General features: G+C 40.8%; 1 protein-coding gene across 7 annotated transcripts; it reads right to left on the reverse strand.

Annotated features, from left to right (window-relative positions):
• Positions 1 to 1,237: 1,237 nt before the first annotated feature.
• Positions 1,238 to 15,303, reverse strand: Mlc1 (Myosin light chain alkali). Of its 7 annotated transcripts, none has more exons than XM_067113957.1 (6): positions 13,891 to 15,273; positions 12,869 to 12,899; positions 8,306 to 8,614; positions 7,120 to 7,206; positions 5,390 to 5,444; positions 1,238 to 2,406 (listed from the first exon to the last, which is right to left on the reverse strand). In XM_067113957.1, the coding sequence occupies exons 1-5, from the start codon at positions 13,891 to 13,893 to the stop codon at positions 5,410 to 5,412; spliced, it is 465 nt and encodes a 154-aa protein (XP_066970058.1). In that variant the 5' UTR covers positions 13,894 to 15,273; the 3' UTR covers positions 1,238 to 2,406; positions 5,390 to 5,409. The 7 variants fall into 7 exon arrangements, with proteins under 7 accessions (XP_066970058.1, XP_066969961.1, XP_066970014.1 ...); XM_067113860.1 differs by lacking the exon at positions 5,390 to 5,444 and adding an exon at positions 3,961 to 4,008 and having other exon boundaries at positions 13,891 to 14,120; XM_067113913.1 differs by lacking the exon at positions 5,390 to 5,444 and adding an exon at positions 3,971 to 4,008 and having other exon boundaries at positions 13,891 to 14,016.
• Between the last annotated feature and the right edge of the window lie 947 nt (positions 15,304 to 16,250).

Here is a 16,250-nt window from a genome sequence, read left to right on the forward strand (position 1 = left end):
TTCGTTCTCCACTTGCGGCTGGTGACTTGTTTTCGACATGTTTGCGACATGTACGTGATAAGTTGCCGACCTGCGTTTATGACATGCTTCACTGTAGAGTGAACGCACCCTCGTGCCGTCATTAAAAAATCGACGATGCTTCAAAGTTCAGAGAGTTTGTTTGAATTCCCTACAAGGAGTGTTGGCAACTTAACCATTCGTCGTTTATATTCCAAGTCTCTGCCTCGTCACACCGTCTGTTCACCCATTTGGACTGAGGGATAGATTGCTGTAAAGTAAATCCCAACATCTATCATAACAACTTTTGTATGCTGCATCCATCCTTCCATTTATCGTTTCCTATGGGATACCCCACAGAGGGTATATGTTACTATTCTGCAAAAAGTGACGTTTAGCTTTAAAGAATGTCTATGTATGGTGTTAATGCAGCAAGAGAAATATTGTTATGTAAACAATACTGCCCTAAAATGGAAAACTGCAGTACAGTATCTGCAAAGTTTTCGAAATTGAGATGTGGCACCTATTGGGCTCGTGAAACACTAATACACAAGTTACTGGAGTTTCAGAATGATTCATCAATGCTTCCCACGAGTATTTAGGGGTCCCATTTGCAGTATCTGCAAAATCAGTATAGTAAGGCAAGGGAGTATCTACCATTTTTCTGTTTTGCATTTTTGCTGATACTGCAGTCTTCCATTTTAGGGCAGAATAAGCCTCCGTGTTTTGCACGAGTCTTTATTAACTGTGAATCCTCTCGAGCTTTTGCTAAAATGAGGTAAAATGGTATAAGAAGCTTTTTTGGAACACCGCTTCCCATTTTGCCAATGGTATGGCAGTGCCACGGTCTAGACCATGGGCAGTACGGAATGTGGTGTACAAGACCATTTCTCTTATGGCAACTGTAAAATTTTTCATCATATAACTTAATGTCCAAGGGTTTTCCTGGCTCCTGCAGCAACTCTGGTTTTTCCGAGTTCCTGCGTTTGAGGATGCTTCAGTTTTTCGTCTCGTGAAAGCCATATTTCTTGATTAACGATGGTTCAGAAAGAGAGAAATGGTGCTCAAGCACTTAACAATGTAGTAAGGAGCCAACTTACGACTTAATGTACCCTTAAGATTGTTCTAATCTCAACAATCGCTGGAAAGTAACCAAATATATAATTGACCAAATACAGTATATACGATTGTGCGCAGTGGACACACTACAACTTTGGAGAAGAGAGAATAAAAATACATAAAATCTGACGTTTTATTGAAATCTGTTGGTTATCCCGACTTCTTCCATGATGTTCACTGTCAATCGCGAATCACTGTTTTACTCCTCGAGCTCTTGAGATGATGGAACAGGGATGGGGAAAGAAAAGGCCGTCGATGAAGTAATTTTTGTTTTTATTGAGACGATAGTTAACTTAACCAATGTGCCAACAGACACCAGCTGATAACGATGCCATTCAAGCGGACTGACTGACTGAGACTGACTTGGGGCCTTGCTGACTGACTGACTGACTGGTCGACTTCTTCTTCTTTCCGACTGGCTGGCTGGCTGGCTGGCTGTGTGACACTCCCCCTGGTAGTAGCCTCCTTTAGCATAAAAATAAGATTAAGAAAAAAAAAAAAAAGAGAGAAAAGGTGGCTTGGCTCAGAGGCACTATTGGGCCAGACGGGAACCTAAGGGCCGACACGCTACCAAATATTGAAAAGTCAGATGGTTCGTTTTGATGTTTCTTCTTCTTCTGGCTAATGTTCCGATTCCAGAGGGCGCCCGCCGGTGGCAAGGTGGGATGGGCGGAGCGCTGCCTTTGCTTCGGTTGCTTTTTTTCTGCTTTTTGTTCAATGGCTCGTTAGCCCCCGCCTTCCTCCGGTAGATGGCGTTTCCGCAGGGGACGGGGCGAACTAACAGCGGATCATTCAGTGGTCACTTCAGGTCTACTTGCTCAACACAGGTAGCGGCGTCCGTAGGAGCCCCTCTCGGCCCGGCGTGGATGATGATAGTAGGAATAATACGACGATCCACAAGATAGAGACGATCCATGGGATCTCCTGGAACACTACGCAGTCACGCGCACACATACAGTACACACAAAACGGCACGCATTCCCGACAGGACAAAAAAATGAGCATGTAATGGGTGGCTCACAATCGTTTCAATATTGTCTATTTATGATTATCAACATTATTTTATTTTCTTTCTAAATATAACTCTCTGTCTTTTCGTATTTCTAAGTGGATATGATATTACATTTATACATGTCTGTGGATGGATGTACCCCACAGAATGATTGTACACTGCACAAAGACACTCCGATTGCGGTGGTGTTGTACGCATGCGCACATTTCCCTGTGATGACGAAACGCAAGAAGATGGCCAAACTGCTTACAAGAGCGTCGTCAACTTCTTGACGAAAGCTGTGGGAGAGGGCGAGACGGAACAAGATTAGATTCCGGAGGCAAACCCAACGCCTAGGCTGAGCCGTTTAACATTACTCATGCAAGAATATCTAGCAAGAAATCAAATTACTGAGGAAATTATCAACATGATCAGATTAAGAGCAAAAATTGTTGCTACAAAAATATTTATATTTTCTTCTCATCTATTTATGAATCTCATTTCCTAGATGGACTAAAGAAAGTGTTTTCTACTACGCATGCGCCGTCAAAAGCTTTTTAAAAGATCATAGCATCAGCAGCAGCAGCAGCAGCAGCAGCAGCAGCAGCAGCAGCATCTACGACTAGTTTTTTCTACAAAGCCTCGCCAAAAAAGCCTTTACCAAATCGCTATTTATCATCAATCAGCAGCAGCGTTGCGACTGGTTGCTATGTAACTCAGGCTCTAGCCCTCTACTGTTCTAACAGACTTTAAACCTTCGTTTATTAATGGATTTACACGTACACGCTATAGAGCACATTCACACGAGCCAAAAAATATTCAAAAGCAAAAGTGTCAAGTATTAGCGGACATAAAAATAAAAGACAGTAGCAGTGGTCGTCCATGAACTGCTTTCATATCTACACAAATAAACATTGAATCTACTCATGTAGAAATGTTGTCAAAATCTGCACATGTGTGAATGGAAGCGTCTCTAAGATTACAAGAAAAAAAAAGAAAAACACAAGTCGAAAACTGATTATTATTATTATTGCAGATGTGTTTTCATCCTCCAGAACTCATAATAAAAAAAAAAGGAGAGACATGGATTAAGAAACAAAAGACAAGTGAAAAACACACGCTGGCAAATATAAAGAGTGACCATAAGCGTTAATACATCACTGGAACATGTACGGTGTACGAGAACGAATCAAAACAGAAGTGTACGAGAAATAAAAGAACAGATGACGTCAGTGATATTATTATTATTATTATATATGACGTGTAACAGACGGAGAACGATTATAGCCCCACGGGGCCTGATTTTCATTAATACTTCGTTATGTTTTAATTGGTTACTTGAAATGCTGCGTGATAGGATGGAGCAAGAGAGAGAGAGAGAGAGAGAGAGAGAGAGAGAAGAAACAGGTGGAATAAAACTGAGAGAGAGAGAGAGAGAGAGAGAATAGAAACAGGGGAATGCAAGTTAGAATGAGAGAGAGAGAGAGAGAGAGAGAGAGAGAGAGAGAGAATAGAAACAGGGGAAAGCAAGTTAGAGAGAGAGAGAGAGAGAGAGAGAGAGAGAGAGAGAGAGAGAGAGAGAGAGAGAGAGAGAGGAACAGGAAAATTTTAAAAAGATGAGAGAGATAAGACAGAAACTGACAGAACGAGAGAAAGAAAAAGATCGACAGTAGAGAGAGAGAGAGAGAGAAAAAAAAATATTAGACAAGTAGATAAATAGAAAGAAAGGTAGATAGGAGAGACAGAAGCGATGAGACACGGATCAATGTAAACAATTCTACCTGTTAAATCGGGCCAATAATTACTTTCTACACAAAAGAAATGCCTTCTTTTCACCATAAAAAACAACTTACAAATCGGTACCTTCTAGACCTTGAAGCTCAAAAGTTTCTTAACGAATGCTGCAAAAATAATGGATTCTGTAGTTTTTTTTTTTTTTGCACTGCATAAAAAATGGATGTAACAAAATGCTCATTCCTGATTTTTTTCAAAAATCTAATTTTTGGAAATAAAAAAAAAATGTTCTTAATAGAAAAGTATCTTGTTTTATTCGGTCTTGGTCTTATGACTAGAAAATGTGCCAAAACGACAAGAAAAAAAATATATTTATGAAAAAATCGAGTGGCAAAAATGTTTTTATATTTCCCTGCGGTTTATTTTTTTTTTGGGGGGTGGGGGGTCACAGACTTTGGTAATGCTGGCAAACAGACTTTCTGAAAAAGAGGAGAATAACACACTTCTCTTCAATAAGGGTGGGTGTGTTCAACTAGAATGAAAAAAAGAGAAAAAAAAGAATACTGACCATTTCACATACTCAAGACTCCAACTTGATTCAGTAATGGATAAAGAATTCATAAATAAATAAATAAAAAAAAAGGAAGTCATGGCAGGTATTATCAGTCACGACTCTTACTTCTAGAGGAAGGGTACAACAACAGCTTCCAAAATGTTCTAATTTCTTGAACTGTCTCTGGATGCAACAGACTGGCAACAAGGTGTCTAAAACAGTCTACAGGAGCTATGACAGTACGTCTCTAAACTGGTCATATACTGTACATTTATGAACCAAAGTCTAGGAGAGAAAAAAATCGACATCTAGAATAGTAAATGTAGGTAAAAAAAAAAGAAGTATAAGTCTAGAACAATAAATATACATAGAATGTATAAAAGACAAATCAGGTCACCACATTGTGGAACCCTCGACCCTTCCGTCCAAGCTGGAGGGTCTTTTAGGTCTAGAAAAATATGATATTTATGAAAAAAACAATGTCGAATACTCGACGTCACTCTCGTATTCAGCCAGATGGAGATGAAATACACAAAAAAAGGTGATGACGGTTCTTTATGAGGAGAGATGATGGAAGTCACAGCAATGCTTAATGTATATAAACCTCAAGGCACTACCAAGCACTTCTGAACTGCTTCGTTCGTAATCAAAACCCTTTCCCACAAAGGCAGACGAAGTCCTCTCAGAGAGAGAGAGAGAGAGAGAGAGAGAGAGAGAGAGAGAGAGAGAGAGAGAGAGAGAGAGAGAAAACGGCCAGATAAACCTATGAGACTGAAGCTGAGAGAGAGAGAGAGAGAGAGAGAGAGAGTCTTTGTATCCTCACATGTAGAAGACAAAGAGAAATGGATAGATTAAGCTATGAGATTCAGACTGAAAGACTAAGAAGAGAGAGAGAGAGAGAGAGAGAGAGAGAGAGAGAGAGAGAGAGAGAGAGAGAGAGAGGGTCTTCTTCGTCTCCTCATAAGGAACGAGTTCCACTTACGACCCTTACTTACACATGACGTAGATTCCCTTTTTAATTAATGCCCTTAGTCAGTGCCGCTACGAATGCTGCAAGAGAAAATACATTCCGGGTGGTTAAGACAGGAAAATACAGGAGTTTGTTTGTGGGGGGGGGTGTTTTTGGGGTTGGTGGGGGTGGGTAGGAGTGTGGGAGGAGGGCCAATGCTTAACTGGGGGACAGACCGGGATAAAAACCCGAGCAAGATGTAAACTGGTAACTGGAAGCTGTCTCATGGCTTGTGGTGGGTTTAGCAATCAAAACAGGGGAGGGGAAACTCCACGGGTGTTTAAGAGCAAATAAGGTTTAATATAAAAATAAAACAAGAATAACATAAAATCATACGAGAAAGCAACATAAATATGAAAGAGGCAGCGAAGAGTGAATACCATGCACTGTTTTCAATTTACTTGCACTGCTGAACAGAGGTAAAAGCCTAAACAGAAGGAACCAAAACAAATCAAAATTTTGGTATTTTTTTTATACTGGTCTTAGCTGATCACTTTAGCTGGCAAAGAAGTATGACGAAATTCTTGACTATCTACTGTACACACGCTTATATCACAGCATTCAGGGCCAAGCTGAAATAGCCTACGACCAAGTATCAAAATATAGCAGGGGCATTGGTTACTCTTCTTGGACTGAACTAGTTCATTGCTTGAAATTATACATTTAATTTTGGTTATACCCTTCTGGTTAATTTTGGTTATACTCTCCTGGTAGATAACCGATTTTATAAGCAATCAAATAACAGATGCAGTTCTTAAGAGAAATACTAATTATTGAAGTTCAGGAGAGTTTAAAGATCTATGTTTGAGATAATGCCTCAATGAGAGAAGACAATCATAAAATCAGCTACTCGTAAGATTACCTCAACTTTCTTGAATATATTTGTCATACTTGAATATATTTATCATACTGAGAGGAAAAAAGATAGGGCAATTCCCTTGTCTGTAACAACTCTCTTGAATAATTTATCATATTAAGAGAAAAAAGATAGGGCAATTCCCTTTTCTGTAACAACTCTCTTGAATAATTTATCATATTAAGAGAAAAAAGATAGGGCAATTCCCTTGTCTGTAACAACTCTCTTGAATAATTTATCATATTAAGAGAAAAAGATAGGCAATTCCCTTGTCTGTAACAACTCTCTTGAATAATTTATCATATTAAGAGAAAAAAGATAGGGCAATTCCCTTTTCTGTAACAGACACAATGTCATAATTCATGGGACGAGTCTCTCAACAGCACTATTTACTGTCCAAGTCAAACGAGTTGGCAGAAATAAAAGAAAGGACACTAGTGATCCACTTCACCAGTAAATGTCATGGAAAAGAAAGAGCTACAAAACAAGAAATTAATGATTATGAGAAAAAGGAGAGTAACTACCAGCAATAATTACGATCATTCTGATTGATAGGCAACAAAAATCAAGGAGCAACTTGTGGCGTGAGCATACGACAGTTTGATAAAAAGAGGAAAGTCAGAAATAAGAGAGAAATGGCAAAAAAAAAAGAGACAAAAAAATCTCTTGACTGTTCATCAAGCTGTGGTGGGATGCCGGGAAGGTGGGTGGGTGGGCGGGTGGGTGTGGTCACACCAGAACCATAGAGAAAGACCGAGAAGAAGAAATACGCGCCCATGATCAGGTGTATGATACATCGGGTGATGAGGAATGAGAGTGGTGCGTCTGAGAAAAAGGAAGTTTGAGGACTGTATACTTACGCTCGTATGGGATGAAACCTTCTTCGTCTTCTGGGGGGCAGCACTCCTTAAGGATGGGTTCCAATTCGGCTTTCTCAAGACGCTCACCTACAGCAGAAGAATTGCAGAAGAAGGAGAAGAAGAAAGGGAAAAGGAGCGTTAGACTTGTAAAACGCCGTAATCAGTGGGCATTCTCGAAGGGGAAGGACGGTCACAGAGAGAAACACTACAAATAGTTCACGTTTTTTAATGCAAGTAAGGAGGTCATAGCTGAGAAACATAACGAAAATTGACGTTCTTATGTAAGCTTACTCAAGTATATTGAAACTATTCACTGACCTCAAGGGAGCAGCATATTAAAATACTAAGGAAAATACGATTGTTCTCTTGTTTAGCAAATGAAGGAAAGTGTAATATGAGTATAAAAAGAGAATTTGAAGTTCCATTACTATAAGGAATACCTCACTGAGGAAGACTGTCAACAATTCACGATCATCAAGAGCAGCTGAGCTGTTAGAACTGAACAGATTTGAAACTAAGGATCGACTGCGTGTTTTCCAGTTTTAAAAGAATGTCCACTTAAGTCCCATTCGTTAAGTTTCAAAGAAACAAGAAGACCTCAAGTTTCAATAAAACAAGAAGAAGGCCTCAAGTTTAAAGGAAACAAGAAGAAGACCTCAAGTTTCAAGGAAACAAGAAGAAGACCTCAAGTTTCAAGGAAACAAGAAGAAGACCTCAAGTTTCAAGGAAACAAGAAGAAGACCTCAAGTTTCAAGGAAACAAGAAGAAGACCTCAAGTTTCAATAAAACAAGAAGACCTCAAGTTTCAATAAAACAAGAAGAAGACCTCAAGTTTCAATAAAACAAGAAGACCTCAAGTTTCAATAAAACAAGAAGAAGACCTCAAGTTTCAAGGAAACAAGAAGAAGACCTCAAGTTTCAATAAAACAAGAAGAAGACCTCAAGTTTCAATAAAACAAGAAGACCTCAAGTTTCAAGGAAACAAGAAGAAGACCTCAAGTTTCAATAAAACAAGAAGACCTCAAGTTTCAAGGAAACAAGAAGAAGACCTCAAGTTTCAATAAAACAAGAAGACCTCAAGCTTCAATAAAACAAGAAGACCTCAAGTTTCAAGGAAACAACAAGAAGACCTCAAGTTCCAAGGAAACAAGAAGAAGAAGAAGACCTCAAGACTGAGCGCCCTTACCAAGAGACAGGAGGATGTGTTCCAACTCAGCATACATCATGGTGCCGTTCTCAGATTTGTCGTAGAGCTTCAGGACCTCAATGAAATCTTCGTAGGAACCAGCATCCTTATCCTTCTTGACCTGAGCGAACAAGGGCATGAAGTCGTCGAGCTTGATCATCTTCTCCTTCCTCTTTTCGGTGCCTCCGAGCTTCTCGACGGTGGCCAAGGTGGGGTTCAGGTTGAGGGCGCGAAGGCAGTCGCCAATGTAGAAGGCATCCATGGTGCCATTGCCCTCGAAGTCATAGATGGAGAAGGCGAATTTCACCCCTGCGAGGAACGGGAAGGAAGTCTTATAAAAAAGGAGGTCGAGACTGAGACACAAATGACGAAGAAAGTAAAACGATAAAAACAGGATGTATAACAGATTTGAACGAACAGAGAGACTGGATGCGGTACGAGAAAGGACGTGGAAGGGACAGAAATGAAGAGACGAATACTCATACGTAGCATGGAAGAATATTCACCAAAATAAACACATCTGAACTTAAATATTGGATCTGCTGAATGGAGGGAATATTGTTTTCAATATGTAGGTTTGGTGAGTGCGATATTGTGAATGACGAGCTGATTGTATACTGTGGAAAAGTTCCTGAATGTGGAACTAAATGATACCCACGAATGCATGGAGTAAATGTATTTTCACGTGCAACGATTGTAAATGTAACTAAGAGAAGCTGGAAGTAGTTAGAGAGGTAAATGACTCGGTTACGAAGTACTTTCGCCTATTTTGAGTTGAAGCAGTAGAACCTAAGAAGTTGATAGACTATACGAAGATAAGTATATCAAAAAGTTTATTCGGTGTCTCCTTTCTCAGTACGAAAACATCTCTGCACACAAGAAGTAACTCACGGACGCGCGTACACACTTTTACAAGTCGCTAAGTCGCCCCAAAGTAAACCTGACTCATCAAGGTGAGAACGCGAGTAAATGTTTGGGCGAATTTTTTGGCAGTGGGCAGAGAGAGAGAGAGAGAGAGAGAGAGAGAGAGAGAGAGAGAGAGAGAGAGAGAGAGAGAGAGAGAGCTCGTGCTGGCACTGGTGCCTCTCCTAACCCTCTTTTCCTCCCCTCACCAACACTATCCGGTGTCGCCGGGAATAGTGCCACGCCAAATAAGGGGCCAAGGAACCTTATTAACAACACCCCCCCCTTTTTTTTTTTCTTCGAATGGCGTCGTCTGTTGGGTTTTGTCTGGAGTTTCTGTCTGGTGAGATTCTCTTAATTCGACTGACAGAATTCACCTTCAGCGAGTGAGCGGATGAATTCGCCTTGCCGGCGGAGAGTAATCATTTTTAGTCTAAATTCAACACTGGACTAAACGAAATGCTTTAGCACAGACTAAAAACGATGAACAGTAGTAATGGAGTTCGATTCACCGACTGTAAAGCCTATCTCGAAAACTCGTCAAAATATTGGAAACTGTCAAAACACCAATAGCACAGCCACAGCACCTCATTGACAAAACAAACGAAATGAATAATTCTTAAACTGAGTTAGAGGAAATGCTCTTAAAACCTATATAAAAATGAATCTGAGTATCTCATCCGCACAAAATAATTTTATAACAGATGACGTCAGCAGTTCTATATTATTCTTTCTATCGCAAGTCAGACCTGGTGGAAAGTACCGATCATCGGAGAGAAATCGCAGAGGAATAACTAAGTCTTTCAAGTGTTTGCGAAATCAGTTTAAATCGTACTATTTCTTCAGTTACCATCCACAAACTACGAAGACTGAACTAAATCGAAAGAAACGAGCAAATATTATGGGTAACTTCCGGTTGTTATGTCAGCAAGGAACTGCACACTCACAATAAGTAAAAGATACCTTATCTACAATACGTATCCTTACTGGAAGCGAAGACTCTTGATTGTACGAACGAGGGATAAAGTTACTCACCTTTGATGTAATTTTAGGTAATAACTGAAAATATCTAGAGTTCGATACAGCGGTTCGGGAAGCGGTACAAAATTTATAATTTAAACGTATTCGATTCAACAGCTTGCAAATCTGCCTAATGTCTAAAGCAAGCACTGCCCATTGATCAAGTCATGTTTTTTAACCAAGTAGTCTGAAGATAGCACAAGCTGAGTCAATGTAATCCCATGACATGTGATTCCGTTAAAGTTTGAGAGAGAGAGAGAGAGAGAGAGAGAGAGAGAGAGAGAGAGAGAGAGAGAGAGAGAGAGAGAAAAAAAGAAGAGAGTAAAACCAACTAGCCCGATGCCAGTAGGTATGAGATACCCTTGGCACCCAGCCCTTAGAGAAGCCCTCCTTCCTCCCCTTGCTCGCTCGGTCTAAAATTAACTCCTGCCGGTGCTGACGAGCTTACAGTTATCCAGCAAGGTATCTCATACCTCCGGGGTGTGTTTTCGTTTCTCGAAGGAATTTAACGAAGGGCCTATCAGTCGACGATAGGCCTACTTCGAAAATACTGAAAATGATGCACTAAACACTGACCAGATGCAAGTCATTCAGGCACAGAACGAATTCTTGAGATTTTCAGGTGGCTGGTTGTTGGTTAAGCCAAGTATTCTAGTTCAATGCTTAGTTCCTTAGACGAAAACAAAATAATTCCTGTTCCGTTGCCGCGGGTAGGGCGTAAGCCTGAAAGGAATACTTGCACAGTTTATCTAAATACTCTCTCGGTTTAAGAGTAGCTTATTATTCTGGTCTTAGTACTAGTACTAGTACTTAGTACTAGGTGTTCAAGAAAAGGATGCAAAGGAGGAATAAAGAATGACTTTGGGTGAAATGACTCCAGAAGGTGCAAAGAAGGAATAAAGAATGCTTTTGGGTGAAATAACTTCCCAAGAGTAAGTGAAGTGATTCTAGCTACAGGAGCAGGCGAAGAAAGTTTTTGGATGAAATGATTCCAGGAGAATAGGTGGAGAAGGCTTCCGGGTGAAATAATTCTGGTTAGAAGAGTAGGTGAGGAAAGCTTTTTGGTGATATGATTCTAGTTAGAAGAGTAGGTGAAGAAAGCTTGTGGGTGAAGCAATTTCGCTAAAAGAGCACGTGAAGAAAGGTTTTGGGTGATATGATTCTAGTTAGAAGAGCAGGAGAAGAAAGCTTTTGGGTGATATGATTCTAGTTAGAAGAGCATGTGAAGAAAGTTTTTGGGTGAAATGATTCTAGTTAGAAGAGCACGTGAAAAATCTTTTTGGCTGAAATGATTCTAGTTAGAAGATCAAGTGAAGAAAGCTTTTGGGTGAAATGATTCTCGTTAGAAGAGCGTGTGAAGAAAGTTTCTGGCTGAAATGATTCTAGCTAGAAGAGTATGTGAAGAAAGCTTTTGGGTGATATGATTCTAGCTAGAAGGGGATGTGAAGAAAATCTCTGGGTGATATGATTCTAGCTACAAGACTACATAGGTGAAGAAAACTTCTGGGTGATATGATTCTGGCCAGAAGAGAATGGTGTGAAGAAATACCCTGAGTGATATGATTCTAGCTAGAAGAGTAGGTGAAGAAAGCTTTTGAGTTAAGTTATTCTAGTTAGAAAAGCACGTGAAAAAAGCTTTTGGGTGAAATGATTCTAGTTAGAGAAGTAGGCGAAGAAAGCTTTCGAAGGTTATGATTCTATCTAGAAGAGGGTATGAAGAAAGCTTCAGGGTGATATGACTCTAGGTAGAAGAGTTGGTGAAGAAAGCTGTTATTCTAGTTAGAAAACATGTGAACAGATTTTGGGTGAAATGATTCCAGCTAGAAGAGTAGGTGAAGAAAGCTTTTGGGTGATATGATTCTCGCTAGAAGAGCAGGTGAAGAAAGCTGTTGGGTGGTATGATTCTGACTAGAGGAGGATGCGGAGAAATCTGGGTGATATGATTCTAACCAGAACAGCATGTGAGGAAAGCGTTTTGGTGAAATTATTCTAGCTAGAGGAATAGATGAAGAAAGTTTTAGGGTGATATGATTCTAGTTAGAAGAGTAGGTGAAGAAAGCTTTTGAGTGAAGTTATCCTAGTTAGAAATACATGTGAAAAAATTTTTTTGGGTGAAATGATTCTAGTTAGAAGAGGATGTGAAGAAAGTTTCTGGGTGAAATTATTCTAGTTAGAGGAGCATATAAAGAAGTTTTTGGGTGAAATAATGCTAGTTAGAGGAGCATGTAGAGAAGTTTTTGGGTGAAATGATTCTAGAAGAATAGGCGGCTAACATGTATCTTTTGCATGTATGGAAGAGTATTAAGAGAAGACTGAAGTTATGCCTAGCTGGAGTGTGCTTCGAACTTGTTTCTTGAAAATAAACTTCAGTTATAAATGACTGACAGGTGTTTTGCGTTTATGGGGGAGTCTCCAAAGTAGACTCGAGCTGTAGATAACTGATGCGTGTGTTGTATGTATGAAACATTCCTCAGATAGACTCCAGTTATTAATGACTGGTATGTGTGTTGGTTGTGCAGAAGAGTCTTCAAAGGAGATGGAAGTTGTAAGATGCTGAAGTGTATTTTGCATGCATAGTGTATTCTTGAAGGGAGTACCAGCAGATCCTAAGTACCGGCAGATCCTTCAATTGATACTTACTCTCAACATCACGAGCACTGAGATCCGCGGCCTGGGGGGATAAAGAAAAAAGAAAAACATAAGAAAATAAAGAAAAAATAAATGAATGAAAGTCATATATCGTATTGTGCGTGTATGCATGCGTATATATTTATATATCTGCAATATAAACACATTTGTATGCTAATAGCCCAGCAAAGGAATATGATTTCAGCGCGACTGGATAATTCACAAGAAATCACATCTCAGCTTCACCGTGAATTGAAAACCTCAATATAATCGGAAGGGCAGAATAAATCCGCTTTTATGAAAAAAACTAAACAAACGAAGAGATAAATAATGAAATAAATAAATAAGTATATAAATAAATAAGGAAAATCAAACCAGTGGAAAATATTATGAAACGGCCAAAACTCTTGGTAATGTACGACAGCAGACGAATATCAAACTTTCATCCACGAAGGGTTCTCCCATTCGGATGACTTCGTCGAAATTAATGACAATTCTGAGATTCTACTGTCCCAAGGATCTATTTCCAGTCACAGAGACTAAACAACATTTTCATCTGACTTCGATATTCAATGGGATGACAATCAAAAGTACCAAGATGGCTCACAGCAGGCTGTCTTGAGATCTTGAAAGGAGGCAACTTTAAATAAATATAAGAAAATTTAAGCTGGACACCGCAGGCTGACCGAATGCACAAAAAAAAAAATAAAAATCTGTGATTGTTCCAAAGTCACATCCACTGACTCGAAGCAGTATAAGTGGTACAGGTGATGCTGATCTCTCACTAAACCCGACGCATTAAAATCCCACTAGGAGAAATCCGGCTGAAATGCCACGTTCCACTGGAAAGCAGTCATATTGAGGTGATAAATCCACGGGCCACTGAGTGATGGTATGGTTTCAGTATAACTTCAACAGCAATCACTGGAAGGGCAATGGTGGTGTTGGAGATGGGGGTCCATGAGCTGAGTATCCCATCACTGAAGTTGAAGAAGAAGAACAACACACTATTGCAAGATCTTTCTCAGACTTACCATCTTTTATTTTTAGCCTCTAGCACACCACGTTAACGGGGCAAAAGGCAGACCTGAAGTGACTCCTGCTTCAGTGTTGCGGGTTAATTTTATACGTTGTAGAGGGCGCTGTTGTCGTTGCCAGTTGGTGGTATTTTTGGCCGGAATGCCCGTCCCGGTTACATTGTCTAATCCTGGCGGCGACCGTCGGAGGGCCAGCCTAAACGGGCGCGCGCACTCTGCAAAAGGAAACTTGAGCCTTGTGGCTGTCGCTCGAGAGAGCGTGAGAGACGGGGGAAGGGGGGGAGGGAGGGGGCAAGAAAAAGAGGAAGAGACCCACAAGGTCCTCGCCAGCGGTGTCCACCATTCGTCCATTCCGCTCCATACCCAAAGGAAGGGGGAACGCCCGCCATTTTCTCGTTTCCTGCCTTTGCTTAGTGGGCAGGAGGAGAGAAGGTCGAGGGGGGAACACGGGAGAAGCTCCAGCGAGGCAGAAAACTTGAAGTTCGGTCTCTCCGTCTTTTATTTCCTCGGCAGACAGGCGCTCGGGAGTCTTGGCCCCGGTGGCAGAAAGCAAGACGGGGAAGTTAGGGAAAGTTTCCCCGGCTGCTGAGTGTCAGGTGCCCTCCAGCTCCTGGCTGGCTGCGATACCCTCATTTCAGGAATCGAGCCACGTGCCCTTCAGAATTCTCGAGGTACATCTGAAAACCGTCGCGTTTTGGGACGGTAGATGGACGGGTTCGTCTTGCAAAGTCATCACTGAGGAGAATAAAGCCCATCGATGTAGTTATTTTCACCGAGGAGAACAATGTCCATCGATGCAGTTATTTTAACCGAGGAGAATAATGGCCATCGATGCAGTTATTTTCACTGGGGGGAATAATGCCCATCGATGTAGTTATTTTCTCCGAGGAGAATACTGTCCATCGGCGCAGTTATTTTCACCGAGGGGAATAATGTACATCGATGTTATTATTTTCACCGAGGGGAATAACGCCCATCGGTGTAGCTGTTTTCACCGATGGGAGTAACGCCCATCGGTGTAGTTACTGCCACCGAGGGGGAATAAAGGCCGTCGATGTAGTTATTTTCACCAAAGGGAACAACGCCCATCGATGTAGTTATTTTCACCGAGGAGAATAGCGCCCATCGACGTAGTTATTTTCACCGAGGGGAATAACACCCATCGATGAAGTTATTTTCACCAAGGGGAATAACGCCCATCGATGTAATTATTTTCACCGAGGGGAATAACGCCCATCGATGTAGTTATTTTCACCAAGTACAAAAACGCCCATCGACGTAGTTATTTTCACAAAGTACAAAAAAAGCCCCTCGACGTAGTTATTTTCACCGAGGAGACGGAATCCAAAGACCCGACAGAGGATGAAGCGTCTATTTCACGACCCACGACGGGTGAGCTGCGAGCCTTCTTGACAATATTTCACGCCAAAAGCCGACGACGTTACTCAGGTATGGACGACCTTGAGGAGCCCGTCACGGCCCCTGCAGAATTAACAAAAATGAATCACACCATTCGCCTGATGAGTGGCGTCAGCAAACGGCTGATCTCATAAGCACAGACGATCTCCTGTTGCCTTCGCTTGTATGTAATTAAATCGGTTAGCATCTCGACAGGAAATAGAATACGTCATATGAGAGAATTAGTATATCTGAGAGAAAAGGATGGAGGACCAGAGGGGTGTAAGATGTCTAAAAAAAAAAAAAAATATGAAGTATTCTAAGTATTTGGTGCAGATTTACGAAAGCATTCTTCCTGACCAAGATCAGCTTTACACTGACGAGTTTCTGGAGGATTAAGAAGAAAAAGGGGGGAAGAGGAGGAAGAGGAGTAAGCAAATAGCAAAAAAATAAGAGGCAGGAAAAGGAAAAAAAAAATAATAGAAGTACAAGAAGTACTACCTTCTACAAAACTGGCCTTGCAAGATTATGCTACTATGCAACACTAACACACGAAAATCGGTGAAGATTCTGGCCCTGGGCTGCCAAGTTATTTACGATGAAGAGCTACAGCACAAGATCAGCTTTCATAAATGAAAAGAGCTTAATCGAAAATGAAAGAGGCTGATAAACAGCTGACAACAATTTAATCATAATAATGATTAAAATTGGAGCGAAATCAGCTGTTACTAACGTTTAAAAATAAAAAAGTCGAAATGGTTTCTAGCGCTTGACATTGCTGGGGTGCATTATTGGCCAAGTATAACAGTCCCCTCCGGCATCCAGAGAGAGAGAGAGAGAGAGAGAGAGAGAGAGAGAGAGAGAGAGAGAGGTTAGAGAGTTTATTCGACTTCATTATACAGTAATGGCTCTCTCTCCCAAGACACCAGTTACATTGACTTTACATGAGAGAGAGAGAG

This window comes from Macrobrachium rosenbergii, chromosome 1, assembly GCF_040412425.1.
Source record: "Macrobrachium rosenbergii isolate ZJJX-2024 chromosome 1, ASM4041242v1, whole genome shotgun sequence".
Lineage (NCBI taxonomy): Eukaryota > Metazoa > Arthropoda > Malacostraca > Decapoda > Palaemonidae > Macrobrachium > Macrobrachium rosenbergii.